This window comes from Bos taurus, chromosome 21 (assembly GCF_002263795.3).
Source record: "Bos taurus isolate L1 Dominette 01449 registration number 42190680 breed Hereford chromosome 21, ARS-UCD2.0, whole genome shotgun sequence".
NCBI lineage: Eukaryota > Metazoa > Chordata > Mammalia > Artiodactyla > Bovidae > Bos > Bos taurus.
The window spans coordinates 22442456-22458514 of record NC_037348.1 but is presented as its reverse complement, the minus strand read 5'-3'; the positions used below and the strand labels follow the sequence as shown (position 1 = coordinate 22458514).

The 16059-nt window shown below is 50.1% G+C and overlaps 1 protein-coding gene across 8 annotated transcripts in view; it reads right to left on the bottom strand.

The window, feature by feature from the left end:
• Positions 1-11739: 11739 nt before the first annotated feature.
• Positions 11740-16059, bottom strand: part of ZNF592 (zinc finger protein 592) — a 49910-nt gene continuing 45590 nt past the window's right edge. For all 8 annotated transcript variants that reach the window (XM_015459183.3, NM_001102036.2, XM_059879056.1 and 5 more), the window contains 5 exon segments: positions 15745-15904; positions 15347-15634; positions 15022-15134; positions 14261-14396; positions 11740-13060 (listed from right to left, as the gene is read on the bottom strand). In XM_015459183.3, the coding sequence (XP_015314669.1) occupies positions 12560-13060; positions 14261-14396; positions 15022-15134; positions 15347-15634; positions 15745-15904 (1198 nt within the window). In that variant the 3' untranslated portion in view covers positions 11740-12559.

Below are 16059 nucleotides of genomic sequence, written 5' to 3'. Positions count from 1 at the left end.
GGCGCCGGGCCGCGAGGGGCCCCGCCAGGCCCTGCCTGAGGGGCCCACTCCAGGGCGTCGGCTCCTTCCCTCAGCCGACCGCCCGACGTGTGTGGAGCGCCCTCTTGGCGCCCGCAGCCACCCCGGGCGTCGGGGTCAGGGGTCAGAGAGGCTTCAGGGAGAAAGAGCGGAAAGGGTCGGGGTGCGGTTCTAGAATGGGACTGAGCGTATGCCCCTCACCTTCCTCACCGGGTCTCTGGGACCCAGGCTTCCCGCCAGCCTTCCTTCCCCACTCTCCCTGTTTTGCAGATGTGGAAGGTCGGGCTTTGCGGCCTTTGCCTAGTGGAAGGTGCGGAAGGACCAGAAGAGCTGCGTGGGGTGAAGGGGGCAAAGCCCCGAAAGACCAAAGATGGCCGGGGTTGGGGCTGGAAGAGGCAGTGAGGGGGAGGGGAGGGAGGCTCAAAACCTGGACTGAATCCAGCGGGAGCCCAGATCTGTCCCTCTTCCTGGCGGCAGCCCTGACTGACCCTGGCCTTGCCAGTGGCTGTTGGCCCAACACTTAGACCCACACCCACGTACCTACATAAGTAACCTCAGTTCCGAGGAGGCCAGAACTCCTCAGAATGTTCCTCTCCATTATCTAGGGTAGATTAGGGGTTCAGTAAACATCTCTAGGGAGAAGGCGATGGCACCCCACTCCAGTACCCTTGCCTGGAAAATCCCATGGATGGAGGAGCCTGGTAGGCTGCAGTCCATGGGGTCGCTAAGAGTCGGACACGACTGAGCGACTTCACTTTCACTTTTCACTTTCATGCATTGAAGAAGGAAATGGCAACCCACTACAGTGTTCTTGCCTGGAGAATCCCAGGGATGGGGGAGCCTAATGGGCTGCCGTCTATGGGGTCACACAGAGACACGACTGAAGTGACTTAGTAGTAGTAAACATCTCTAGAATTATTGAACCTCCTTCTCCACCCTGTTCAGCCTCCATTTCCCAGCACCCCAGGGGGAAGTGGGCTGAGTCCTAATACCCAGAAACACGATATAATCATTCGACACTTTCTTAGATCAAAATCCTAAGTACTGTCTAATTCTGGTTGTAAAAGTGGAAGTGACCACAGTCTGTGTGTGTGTGTGTTAAGTCACTCAGTCGTGTCTGACTCTCTGACCCCATGGGCTACTGAACTGTAGCCCACCAGGCTCCTGGGTCCAAGGAATTCTCCAGGCAAGAATACTGACATGGAGAATACCCCTCCCTCAAGGGCTCTTCCCACCCCAGGGATCAGACCTGGGTCTCCCGCATTGCAGGCAAATTCTTTACCATCTGAACCACCAGGAAACCCTGTTTACCCATCCTTTCTTCTCCTACCCCTTTGAAAGCATCCAGAAAGTATCTGAGCTGGATGGTGATAGCCTAGAAAATTGGAACAAAGGAGTAGAACCCTCTGTTCTATAAGCTGCACTCACATCCTTACTCCTTTTGGAAATGGCTCTTCTTTCACTATGTGCTTCTAGTGGCAACTGTTTTGATCCTACATGCTCCCTCCCCAACTCCCTGAAACCTCCCTCAGACTCAAGCCAGTCTACTCATGGTACCCAGGGGCCCTGATGCTGGGAACGATTGAGGGCAAGAGGAGAAGGGGGTAACAGAGGTTGAGATGGTTGGATGGCATCACTGACTCAGTGGATGAATTTGACCAAACTCTAGGAGTGGACAGGGAAGTCAAGCGTGCTGCAATCCATGGGGTCTCAAAGAGTCAGACATGACTTAGGACTGAACAACAATGGGCGTAGAGACTGAGCACGCACGTATCTCCTTGACCACAGAAGTAAGCATCAGACCCAAGCTATGCCAACCAAGGTTCTTTACCAAAATGTTTTCAACTGGAATTGGGAAAGAAAACCTGGACCTCTGTGGTGGTTAGCTGTAAGCTGCAAGGTCCCAGCTTTTAGTAGTGATGTTTCTTGCTGTGTGGAGAAGCCAATCTGCAGTGAGGAAGAAGGAAGCTGACACAGAGAGAAGCAAAGGCAGGGGGCACAGAGTCCTGCTGGCTTCCAGGTGCCTTGTTACAAGTGTTCCTGAGACCCAACTTTATCTGTGGCCTTCCTGCAGGTTGGCAGTTCAACCATTTCCTGGAAACTGTATCCAAAAATTATCTCACTTTGCTCAAGCTGATTCAAGTTAGACTTCTATTAGTGAAGTCTAAGAGTCTCAGCCAATACTGAAGACTCTTCTTCAAATGAGCCTGAACTTGCCAAATTTGCCCACACACACCCACACATATGATTTTCTGGTTTCCTGGAGGCGGGCATATTAAAATCTCTTCAGTTGTCTACAGGACAGTCCTTCACATATTCGAAAGTCTACTTGGAGTTTTGGTTCATTTGTTTAAGTTTAGAGTACCAATGGGGCTTCCCAGGTGGCACTAGTGGTAAAGAACCTGTCTGCCAATGCAGGAGACCCAGGAGACTCAGGTTCAATCCCTTGGTCGGAAAGATCCCCTGGAGAAGCACATGACAACCCACTCCAGTATTCTTGCCTGGAGAACCCTATGGCTAGAGGAGCCTGGAGGGCTACAGTCCATGGGGTCGCAAAGAGTCAGGCACAACTGAAGTGACTAAGCATGCACCCATGTATCAGGCTGGAGCACATGTGCTAGAGTCAAGGGTCATAGGACCTGTGCCTTCAAGACTCTTATGGTCTAACAGGGTGAGAGGAATAGAAGCAAAATACACTGCAAGGTGAAATGTGCAATTATAAAGCTATGTATAGGGGAGCATAAAGTATAGAAGAAAGAGTAGTTGGCTCTGCCTGGGGATTTGGTTAGGATAGTTTTCAAAGAAGAAAGTAAAGCTGAAGAAAGATTTTGGAAATGGCATAGGCGTTCACAAATAGACTGTTGTGGGTGGAGGGTAGGGTAGAATATTCTAGATGGAGAGACTAGTATGCACTAAGATAAGGAGGTATGAAACAGCTCAGTATTCACGTCACTCAAGTGTTAATGATTTGGGCAAATAGAGAAGTGAGGATATCCCTGGTGGTCCAGGGGTTACAGTGGTTACAAATTTATGATTCCAGTGCAGGGGTCATGGGTTCAGTCCCTGGGCAGGGAAGTTCTGTATGCCTTACGGTATGGCAAAAAAATAAATACACGTTTTAAAAAACTGAAAAAATAGAGAAGTGATTTAGGCAGGAACCCTCATTGTGAAGGCCTTGCCTAGTCCAGTGAGGAACCTGGACTTACCTTTCAGGCCGATTCTCTTCTGACAATGGAATATGGTGCCACTAGTTACCCCAGTGACTCTCCAGTTTATCCATTTCCTTTTGAAAATGTTACACACACACACACCCACAGAGGTCAAACCAGAGCAGCCCACAAATGAATTAGCACCTTTCTGGGTGTGGGCGTCACACAATTAGCAACAACTTTTTGGCAGTCAAATTATTCCAAATTATTTCAAAGCCTGTAAATTTTCAACACAAACCTTTGTTCATCTAAGTCCACTCCTACTTTACCTACTTGTAAAGTCTTTTTTTATCCTAAGTGTAAACTTCCACTTTTTTTGTTGTTGTTAAATCTCGTTTTCCTAATCTCACATTCCCTTTCCTTCTTACCTGAATCTTTTTGAATTCTGCTCCTGTCATCCAGTGTACAATCTGTTCTTCTCAGCTTCTTGCTATCTGCCAATTTAATGATGATCAGGGCACAGCTGAGTAAGGAGGGTCAAGGCATTCAAGGATGGAGAGATGGAAAAGGCACACTCTCTTTCCTGGATTTATAGTCTAGCAGGAGAAAGAGGATATATAAATTGGTGTTTAATAAGAACTAGGCCAAAAGTCCAAAGCCACAGGTTACAGTTCGGCCTTTCCACTGAGTGTTGTGTGTCCTTGGGCAGGTGGCTCACCATTTCTGAACTTTATCTCTCTCCTTTGTTAAGAGGAGTGAGGTCATGATCCTTTATGATCCTGAAGGTCATAGCTGTTGATCCAATAAGGATTTATTAAGTCACAGCTGACTACAACACACCAGGCATTATGGCAGGTATTGAGAGTGTTATAGTCTTTATCCTTGAGAATTTCTCAAGCCTGAAAGAAAGACAGAAAATTAAAACAGAATCGCCATCAATCCTCTGACAGAGGATTGCACAGAAGAGCACATGCTGTGGCTCTGTGTTTGGAAATAACCATGATACAAGGCAGTCAGTGTTTGCTATTAAATACGAGCACTGATGAAGCGTGGTAGGAGCTGGTACTGGTGCCAGGATCCACTCTCCCAATTGTTTTGAACTTCCTGGGGCCCCCAAGTAAACTGGGTGCCTGTGGTAGGAAAATCTTGGGCTACTGTTAATTATTATCCTTGTAGTTGTTCAGGCACTAAGTGGTGTCTGACTCTTTGCAGCCCCAAGGACTGCAGCCAGGCTTCCCTGTCCTTCACTATCTCCCTCAGTTTGCTCAACCTCATGTCCATTGAGTCAGTGATGCCATCCAACCATCTCATTCTCTGTCATCCCCTTCTTCTGCCATCAATCTTTCCCAGCTTCAGGGTCTCTTCCAATGAGTTGGTTCTTCGCATCAGGTGGCCAAAGTATTGGAGCTTCAGTATGAGTCCTTCCAGTGAATATTCAGGGTTGATTTCCTTTAGGATTGACTGCTTTGATCTCCTTGCAGTCCAAGGGACACCTACCTTATGAAGTATCATTAGCTTCCCAGACCTGTAGCAAACTTCCCAGGCATTTTCAAAGCTCCCTAGACCTGCAACCCATCTCAGTGTGAATCATTAGTATCATTGTAAGTTAATCAAACATATGTCTATCCGAACCCACCCCCACCACCTCCAGTTTCCTATTTTTCATTCTCTTGATTCCCCTCATTTTAAAGGTCTCGGCCCTGAGCTCAACAAAAGCCCTAGATTTCTGCTGACCCTGCCTTCTTCTGGGAAACTTCTGGCTTCTGCTGCAATCAAGCTGCCCTTCCTGCCAGCCAATCTGTGGTGCTCTGGACTGCTTATCTGACCTCCTTCCAAGAGCTCCGTAGGCCCATGATCAAGGCAGCTGAGTCCCTAATTCTGAGGGTGGAGACTCTAGCCCTGCTGCTCTGGGATGAGCTGGCCAATCTGGCACTCCAGGGATGGAGATGTGACCACAGCTGTGCTGGGGTAAGTGGACACCAATTAAAGGATCACTGGCAAGAAGAAACCACTCCTAATTCTGGTTTGATTGGAAAGGGAATTTGGGATTCAAGTGCAGAGCTGTGTTGGCCAAGTGCCCTTCCCAATCCACTTATTCTGATTCAACATCCGATTAGAGGGGCCAGGAGTTTCTGCCTCAGATGTAGGTCCTTTCCAGAATACAGTTACCATTACATGACAGGGTGCCTCTGTGGTCAGGGGGCAGCAATTGGTTGGTCAGGCCCAGGACACAAGCTCCACAAACTTGGAAAGACACCATCTGAGCCCAGGCCTCTTCAGGTCTTCTTGCAGAGTGAACTGGTCCTTTTCCTTCCTTTCAAGTCTTTTTTCCCTAAGGGACCTTCTATATCTCAGTCAGCCCTCCTTTTCCACTACAGCTACTTCTTCTCATTCTTTAAAACATGTTAATACCTCCTGGCAACAGCTGCTGCAATTTCTGTTCAACCCAAGGTACGTCATTGACCAACTAAGCCACTGCCTCCATTTTTGAGCTTGTTAGCACCTGCCCCATATCCTCCTAATCAGCCACTCCTACTCTCTAACCCCACCTCTACCAGCATCACCTGCCCTAAAAGTCAAGTGCTGTTCCAGGTTCTAAACTCTCTGCCTGTTCAAACTCTCCTGCCTCCTCCTTCACAACTGTCTGTGCCTTTCCTCCCCATCACCTCCCCATCCCCCTCACCTCATCTTCTTTTCCCCATTTAAAAATCATATTCAAAACCCTCCTCAGACCCAGACCTCCAGGATAGAAATGGGACACCTCCTTCTTAGGTAAAGAGCTTCTTAGGAAGCAGAACTCACCTTCCTCCTCAGATACCAAAAATATGCAGCCCTGTCTGCTGCTGCTGCTGAGTCATTTCAGTTGTGTCCGACTCTGTGCGACCCCATAGACAGCAGTCCACCAGGCTCCCCCGTCCCTGGGATTCTCCAGGCAAGAACACTAGAGTGGGTTGCCATTTCCTTCTCCAATGCGTGAAAGTGAAGTCGCTCAGTCGTGTCCGACCCTCAGCGACCCCATGGACTGCAGCCTTCCAGGCTTCTCCATACATGGGATTTTCCAGGCAGCCCTGTCTACATACACAATAAGTCTTGGGGCAAAATTTCAGGCAACTTGGTCAAAGGAAGAGGAAACCCCAGAGGAAGATAGAATTGTACATAGTGTACCCTAGGCTATAACTGAAAGGGGAAGTCTAGAAAGAGTGGAGCTTCCCAGTTTAAAATATCAAAGAGCAGCTTAATTACTCACTTGAAACATCAAAGACATAATCAACTTTCTCCATTTTCACAGAAAATAGAGGCAAAGACTATAGGATTCAGTTTTAGAAGTAAAATCTAATAGATTTTAGTCTATATCTGTGAGCTCAGTTGCTCAGTCATCATGCCCGACTCTGTGACCCCATGGACTGCAGCCTGCCAGGCTCGTCCATGGGATTTCCCAGGCAAGAATTCTGAAAAGGGTTGCCATTTCCTCCTCCAGGGGATCTTCCCGACCCAGGGACGGAACCTGCATCCCTTATGTCTCCTGCATTGGCAGGCAGATCCTTTACAATTGAGCCGTTTAATCTGTATCTGTCTATAAATAACACATGCCCACCCACGAAACGAGATGGTGCAGCTGGCCCACTGTCACAGGAGCACTCGCTATGGTGGAGGCTTTTCCCAGTTAGAACTGACTTAAACGGGTTCATCGTATTGTTTTGCCACATTTACCATACGATCCATCACCTACAAACTTATTGAGTTTTCAGTATTGAAGCACTAAAAACTATTTCGAATTTGCAAAGGGTAGTAAATATTATTTTAAAAAATAAGAGCATGCTAAAAGGCCAACACATGACACGATGAACTAGCTCGAGAATTCATCTGGCCCTAGGTCTCTAAGGAATAGCTACCTGGGTAACAGAAGGATCTGAAGATGCTTTAGAATTACCAAGTAAGCAGCTCAGACTTGGAAAGGCTTGACAAAAACCAAAAGAAACATTTCCTCAAAGAAAGTAGAATTCTAACTGAAAAAGCAGAAATCTGATGCAAATTGAAATATAAATAAGTGCAAATAAAAGTAATATTACCTTGTGGGGATCAGTGGGAGGGGTCTTTCATTTTTGTATATATCTAGGTATATCTAGGCCCAAAGTCGGAGAAGGCGATGGGACCCCACTCCAGCACTCTTGCCTGGAAAATCCCATGGATGGAGGAGCCTGGTGGGCCACAGTCCATGAGGTCACTAAGAGTCGGACACGACTGAGGAACTTCACTTTCACTTTTCACTTTCATGCATTGGAGAAGGAAATGGCAACCCACTCCAGTGTTCTTGCCTGGAGAATCCCAGGGACGGGGGAGCCTAATGGGCTGCCGTCTATGGGGTGGCACAGAGTCAGACACGACTGAAGCGACTTAGCAGCAGCAGGCCAAAAATAAATAAATAAATAAAACAATTAAACAAAAGAAGAAATTCAACAAGAGTTAAGTTAGTTAAGTCCCCTCTATATAAATACTTACAGGATCAAGAAGATAAAATCTTCTTGGGCTTCTTAGGGACTTCCCTGGTGGCTCAAATGGTAAAGAACTCACCAGCCAATGCAGGAGACATAGAAGATGCAGGTTCAATTCCTGGGTCAGGAAGATTCCCTGGAGTGAGAAATGGCAACCCACTCCAGTATTCTTGCCTGGGAAATCCCACGGACAGAGGAGCCTAGCAGGCTACAGTCCATGGGGTCACAAAGAGTTGGACACAACTGAGCAACTAAGCACAGCACATACAGGATCAAGGAGATAAAATCTAACCAGGTTCAATTCTAGATCCCCAGGAATTTAAAACTCCCCATCTACCAATTTGACAGATGCCCGAACTGAGGGCAAGAAAAGAGAGATCAAATAAGCTATAGAATTCAGATTGGAACCTAGGTCTCTTGACTTCTAGTTATTGGATTTCTTCATTCTATCACATTGCCAGTGAGTTTATTCTCAAGGCTATGTAGAAACATGGAAAATGTCCAGACACAACATTAAGTAGAAAAAAGTAGGGTACAAAATCACGCCTAGTGAATCTCAGCTCTGCCCCTTACTAATTCCATGACCTCAGGGTCAACCACTCCCCTCCAAAAGGAATAACAGTATTTATATCACAAGACTGTTAAATAGGCTAAATAGGAGAATGAATGTGAGAGTGACGTCTGTCATGTAGTTTGATGTTAACCACTGTTATTACCATAATTATATCATAAACTCAGCTATGAAATGCACAAGGATTGGAAAATGATATGCAAAAAAGAAAACAACTGCAAGGACAGATTATAAATATGCATGGTTTTTATTTTCTCTAGTAATGCTATATCATTTCCCAATAAGAAAAAGCCTTATTTTATTTTATTTTGGCCATGCCGCAGGGTTTGTGGGGTCTTAGTTCCCCAACCAGGGATTGGACCCATGCCCCCTGCAGTGGAAGCAACAGAGCCCTAACCACTGGACCACTAGGGAAGTCCCCTGAGAAAATGGCATTTGAAATAGAGATCTCAAAAAAAAAAAAAAAAAAAAAAACCACCTACACTGGGACTTGAATCTTAAGTCTGCTCTTTCCTTCAGAGGGACCGAAGGCTCCCAGTCTCTAAGACTGCTGTGGCAGTTGTTAGTGGAAAAGGTCAGGCTTTGGACCTGGATCCTGTGGAAAAGACAGGGAGAAATGTTCCAGAATCTAGAAGATTCTGTCTCATATCAGGCCCTGAGAGAACTGTGAATTGACAGCTACCAAATGAATCAGATTCTTCCACATAGGCATGCATTAAGTCACTCAGACACTCTTTGAAACCAATATTGTATACAGGGAACCGTCCTAGGAGCTTTCAAAGAATTAGACTGACCCCACTGGATGAATCTGGAACAATTTCCATGATACAAATGAAAAAAAAGCAAGCTTCAGAACACTTGTGTAGAGAATGCTATCATTTGTATTAAAATATATATATATATAAATACACATATTTTGAAAAGCTTGTAAATGCATAGAATTACTCAGAAAGATACATAAGATATAGAAACAGTGATTAATTCTGGAGAGGGGGCTGTGGAACCAAAGGCTGACCTCCAATGAGCAGCTTACTTTTCATTGTATTCTCTTTTGTATTGTTTGGATTTCTTACCATGTACGTGTGTTAATTTTCTTCAAAAAATGAAAAGCAAGTAAAAGGAAATGTACCCAGAGCTGAATATACAGTGATGACCAGGGTAGGCAGGGGTAGGGTTGGGTGTTCAGCCTCGCGGAAGGCAAAGTGGGTTGAACTTGCTTCACCACAGCTGTTTTCAAAAGCCAGACTGTTTACATAAGTTACGAGAAGAACTCTCTCTATACCAATCAGATTATAATAATTTGACATATCATTTCACTGATAAAGCAGTTGGAAAATAAATACCAGTCATTGGTCAGGCCTCAGAGTGTATTAAATTGTAGTTTCTACACAGGTGAGAATCTTATCTGTTTAACTTGGGCAGCATTCACTCCAGCAGCTAAGTGCTTGCTACAGCAAGCATTTTCTGATGATAACAAATGATAGCAACAGAACTCTTTAAAGACAGCTTTGAAAAAAATATCAAAAGATATTGGACCCTGAGGGAACCACGATCCCTGTGAGGGTTAAGCCACCTTTTCTGGAATAGCTCCCCGACAAAATGGCAAGGTAAATCCCAATGAGAATGAGGTCATAGGGATACTGCATGTGCTATGGAATGCCCCAAGCAAATGTGCCTTCCTTGGGGTGAAGAGGCACAGACTGACTCCAAAGAGAACCTGGTGCTCAGTGGGCATCCCACCTGCAGGGGAGGTAGGAAAGCAGGTGTCTGGACGGCTGCAAACCGGTGATAAGCTGGCCGCCAGCCAGATTAGCCAAGTCACTAAGGCAACACAGCAGTTGACACAGTGGACTTTAGAACTAGATGGGCTTGACTTACAAGGTCGTCCAGCAAGTATTTAAGCTCTCTGAGCCTCGGTTTCCTTCTCTGTAAAATGGAGAGGATCACTGTGAGATAATGCTGAGGACAAAGGGAGAACCACTGGCGAGTGTTTTTAGCAAGATGCTGGGCCCACGAGCAGGGATTACAGTGCTGTTAATTACCGCTATTACTGAACAGTGGAGAACTGACCATCAGCATCTAAGTCTGAACAGCGGGCAAGGTGCACTCCCCCCTCCAAGCCTAATGTCAGGTCAAGAATCCCAGACATTGACAGTGTTTCATAAACTAGAAAACGCTTCCTGGCTTATCAACTCACAGCAGCCTGTGAACCGAGTCGGGTGGGAAATACCAGGCCTATCTTGAGGGAAGGGTCTGGTGAAGTTAAGGGGTTTGTCAAGAGCTGGTTGAGGGTAGAAGCCAGACTGTGACCCAGGTTTCTTGGTGAGTGGCTCCACATTCTTTCCACTCCACGCCACCCCCAGGAAGGAAACAGAGCTGAGGTCAGGACAAGTCAAACCTGTGATTTCACCGCCTCCTCTACCCAGGCTCCAGCTAGCACAGTCTCTTAGTGGGAAGCGACTCAGCCATCCATTTCCAACACTTCTATCAACCTCTTCTGTAATGTGTTCCTGTGAACAGCCCCGGGTGCAGGACGGGCACCCTGAGACTGGAATCAGGAGGGGCTGACACCTGAGTGGGGGCCGGCTCTGGCCCTGCACACAACTGGAATCAGGCCTGCTTGGACCTCACTGCCTGCTCGGGAAGCAGGGACGTGGTGGCCTTGGCAGGCCTGGGAAACACTGAAAAATACTGTTTCTCCGAAACTGAAAAAGCATTAACCTTTCCCAGCGCCTTTAACATTTCCACTAGAAATTTGGCATTTGCTAGAGGAAGAAATTTTTTTTTTCCCAATTGTGAAAAGGTCAGGCATATTTATCTGACTTAATAATTTATAATTGATATTCGATGCCCTCCTTGAAAGATTGCCACTAAGAATGCCATTAGCACCCACCTCCCGGTGCTACACTAGAGCTTGCCAGGCCCAGCCCCAAATCTGACCCAGGCAGGGCTGCAGCAGCCACTCGGAGCAGAGGTCAGAGGGCACCTCCACATGGCCAGCTCCTTGTGCTGGCCAGGTCCTAGCCCTGCCATCAATGAAAAGACAGCCCGGCCTCCCATGTCCAGTCCCCTTTCTGCCACACCTGAGTTCCCTGCAACAGTGACAATACCACAGCCTCTTGAACAGTGTAGAAAAAATAAAAATTCCTCCCTTCTATCCCTTCCCTTCTCCCACCAGTAAAAGGTTCTCTTAGCAGAAGAGAACCATTTGTAGGAAAGATGGAGGTGCCCAGCAAAATGTCAGTAGGCCCTAAAAGCCAATGCCACTAGCTCAGTGTTGCAGGGGGGACTTGGAGGTGACTCCTGACCGGCATTACAACCCTCCCTTCACCCCTTCAGAAGCCCTGAGCTCCTGGTTTCCTAACCACAGCTGCAGAATCTAAAGAGGACCTTCCTTCTTGGACATCAGGAAACACCATTCTTTCTCAGAGATGGGCCAGCGAGGGAAGTCTGAGGAGGAGGAGGGTAGGGCCAGGCTCACCTGAACAGGAATACAAGAGCCTACCTGCATGGTAAGAAGGTTTTCTTTTATTTGAAATATAGTCTGAGCAACATGAGTGTAGCCGAGAGGAGGAGGGGCTGGCTGCCAGGGCAGCGGCCTCTCTAATGGCACAGGAGCAAGAGTACAAATATCCCCATGTCTGTGTGCCTCAAACCCCGCGCTCATCAGGAAAGGCAGAACAGCAGCAGAACAAGGACGCACAGCTCCTTCAAGGGGGCAGTGGGGCAGCGGGGGGTCCTGCCTCTCTGTGCCTGGCTTCCAAACAGAAGCTTTTCCCGCCCACACAGACAGGATGAGCCCGTGCGACAATGAATCCTCAGGACTGTTTGCGGGGAAGGAATCAGAGAAGACAGAGAGGAAGGGCATGGTTACCGAGAGCCCTCTGCAAGCCAGGCTGGGCGAGCTCTCTCCGAGGGGGGCCATGCCAGCACCCCCGTCTCAGGCTCTGGAATTGTGAAGCGAGCTGCTGCAGGGAGGCCCAGGCTGAAGGCAGAGAAAGGGGACCTCCCAGAACAGTGCGGCTGCTGAAGGGCCTTGAGCAGAGGTGACAGCAGCGGGGTTGGAAGGACACAGACGAGAGTTGGGGTACCGAGAAGCAGCACAAAGCCATAAATAACAGAAGCAGATTCGGAGCTGTGAGGGTCCTGGGTGACCCCGTATCTCCCAGGGTTGGGGGCCACCCAGCTCCCCACAGCTCAGGGCAGACACTGCTCCAGGACACAGCCGGACACACTCACGCTGGGTGGGGCCTGTTCTTTCCCACTGTCCACACAGCAGGCGGAGGATGCCACGGCGCCACCCCGACCATGCACTGCAGGGCCTCTGGTCACACCTGCGGGGACGGTGTGTGGCTGTCCCGGTCCTGAGAGGTCTGTGGTCGACTAGGAGCATCTTGGGCCCCATCCTCATCCTGGGCCAGGCCCAGAGATCTCCCCGTCTCGGAGTCGCCCACCAGAGGCTCCTCGGCACTTTCTTCCAGTCCGTTCTCCCTGGTCTCCATGGGCACCTCCTCCCCAGAGCCCTCCTCTGGCTCTGCCGCCTCTGCCTCTTCCTCCTCCTGGTCTCTCACCTTGTGGACGATGAAGAGGTGGCGGCTGAGGGAGCCGGCAGAGGTGTAGCACAGGCCACAGAGGAGACACTGGGCTGTGGAGCTGTCCTTCTGGTGCTGAGGTATGTGGCGCTGGAACTCCAGCCCCGAGTCCGTGGCAAAGCTACATTTCGCACACTGGAAAAGCGACTTGTGCCTTTTGGTGGAAGAGACTGGCGTGCCATTGCTGGTGTCAGGAGCGGCCCCCACTCCACTGACTGGTCTTTTCAGATGGTTCACCTGAAGGAGAAACGATGTGAGCCTGGGAGTCCAGGACACGAGTCCCCGGCGTGGGCAACACAGCCCGAGGACTTGCAGAATCATCACCCAGGCTGGGCTCAGCCAGCCCTAGGTTCTGGTCTAGGTTTGGTTTGCTTCTTTTGCTTGTTATAATGGACACTTCCATGTACCACAAGATTCCAAAGAAGTGGGAAGGGTACAGAAGAGATGAAGTCCCCCCTCCCTGGCTCCCCAGACAACACTGGGGTTCTGAGGTATCGCCAAAAGATGTTCCAGGCATGCACAGAAATACAACCACCACCTTTTACAAGATGACAGCATTGCATCACACTTTTTTTCACCCTGCTTTTTCTCACTTAACAACATATATGACAGATTTCTTTACCCCCTGGGCCAAAGCTATCTGACAGATAAATCTCAGAAGTGGAACTGCTAAATCAAAGGGTGTACGCATTTGCAGAGAAGAGAAGGTGTGCATCTTAATCATAGACAGTTGTTGCCAAAACGTCAATTGACACCCTACCTGCTGTGTGTGAAAGGGCCTTTGCAGACCAGGGCCCTTCTCTGAATAGCCAGTAAAGAGCCCCCCAAAAGCCAGGCAGCTCTCTGGGTTTCCCAGACATGCCTGCCCCTATGAGGAGCCACCTCCACTATGGAGTAGGGGGAGCCCACTGGGAAGAGGGACACGAGGCTGCCCCAGAAGCTGACCAGAAATGGGTACAGGGCATGAAACAGGGGTGAGGTCAGAGGGCCCGGGGCAGTGGGAGTCTGGGTCTGGCTCTTCTGAAACGGGGGTGGGGTGGGGATGGGGGTGTGACTCAGTGAAGCACCGCATCCTCTCCCAGTGGGCAGGCCTACCCACCCCACCTCCTAGGACCACAGAGAGGCAGAGGCAGGAGGTACGTGGGAAGCAATCCAGTGTTCACAGGGCACAGGACACACCAAGGGAGGGGTCGAAGTGACAGGGAAACGGCAACAAGAAAAGGCCACTGGCTTGCCTCATGGATCTCTGCTCCTTTCTTTGTGTGCGGTCCTCAGGCAGGTCACACGAGGCTAGAGAGTGACCAGCATGGAGGTTGCTGTCACTGCTGGCTGCTCCCCAGCCACAAGGATATGTGGGCTCCAGTAACCTGCCCAGCACCCCTCCAGCTCCAGCCTCACCGAGCAAGCTGCTCTGGTGGGCAGGGGCCCCACACTCACCTGAGGGGAATGTCCACCCGAAGGTCTGGCTTTGGATGTCTGGCTCAAATCAGGATTTCTGATACCGTGCATAAGGCTGATGTGGCTCTCCAGGAGGGAGGGCCGAGGAAAGCTGGGGCTGTCCTCTGTGCAATACCTGCAGAAGCACAGCCAGAGCGGCCGTGTAAGATGGTTGGCCCCAGGGTCCAAGGGGCCAGGCAGGCAGGCTAAGGTGAAGCTGCCTCTGGCTCCAGGGGAGACAGTCTGGGGGTAGGCAGGATGGTCCTTGGGCTGGCAGGGTGGCACTGGGAAATCCAGCCAGTACAAGCCAGCCACGGCGGAAGATGACAGGAAGTCAGAGTATCTGTACTGGCCCTAAGCTGTGACCTGACTCTCCTCTCTCTGGTGTCAGTGTCCAGAGACCCAAGTGCAGGCCCAGCAGTCAGCCTGACAGAGCAGCCTGTTCTGTCCGAAAGCTCGGAGAGATGGTACTGAAGTCTCATGGCTGACAGGGCACCTGCTCACATCGCACCCACTCCTCTCAACCTCAGGGCCCTCCACTACCACGGGGCAGGGCGGCCTGGGCTTAGGGAGTTGGGAAGGGGGGCCCTCCAGAGCCACCAGGCTCTGGAACGCCCTCTTTCTGACCTAGCCACAGCACTTCCCAGCAGAAACTTGCTTGTCTCTTGCCTCCCCTGATCTCATAGCTGAGAAAAGCCCCAGGGGTACCACGGCGGTCTGGATGAATTTCGGCCTCTTGGCTCCCACCTCCAGGGACTCACCCACAAGTGTAGACTTTCTTCACTGTGTCATGGTTGTTGCGGATGTGTTTGCGCAGGCTGTTGGGGGTGTGAAAGGACTGTTCACACTGCCGACACGGGTACCGCTTCAACGTCTATGGGGACGACAGGATGCAAGGCATCAGAACCCTAAGACAGTTCTGGGTGCATCTCTCTTCTCAGAGGAGGCAGACAGAAAGGAGGATGCCCAGAGAACTCAGGATCTGCGCCGCCCACCATGCCCATGGCACCAGGAACCAAAGGGGGTCATACCATGGCAGGGGCTCTGACCTTGCAGGACAGACGGGCCTGGACGTGCCACACTTACCCGACCGTGACTCTTTTTCATGTGGGACACGTAGCTCTCCCGATCTGGAACCCACTCCTGGCACTCCTGGCAGGTCCAGCCGGTGTTCCTCAGCCGGGGCCTGGCCTCAGCCCTGCGGTGGGCCTCAGGCCTGCCCCAGCGGCTGGAGGGCAGGGCACTGCCCCGAGCAGTCACACTGAGGGCTGGCGGCTCAGCAGGCACTCGAGGGCCAGGGCGGCTTGAAGATGAGTCTGCTGAGGACTGGAGGCTAGACAGCTCGTCCACGTTGCGGGGCACACCATGGGTGCTCTGGGGACAGAGGGAGCAATTACTGACTGGTTGGGGACGAGGGATGCAGGGCCAGGCACCCAGTCTGAGGATGTGCCGGTCTCCCCAGGTCCTTCCCCAAGGCGCCCCACCTTGACATGCTGCATCAGCTCCGGCTTCTGCAGGAACAGGAGCGGGCACTCGGGGCACTTGAAGACGCCCACCTGTGCCGTGCTGGCGTTCTGGTAAAAGTGCTGCTGGATGTGCCTCTTCTTGTTGAAGACCATTTCGCAGGAGCACTTATAAATGAGCCTGCCATGACAAGCCCCAGGGTGTGAGGTGACCAAGGCCCAGCCGACAGAACCACAGGCCCCTCCACCCCACATGTGATCTCTCCAAAGCAGACTCAGGTTGGGGAAAGCAATACTCTGAGCCAACGTGGACACTCCCCAGTCTCAGACATCTCC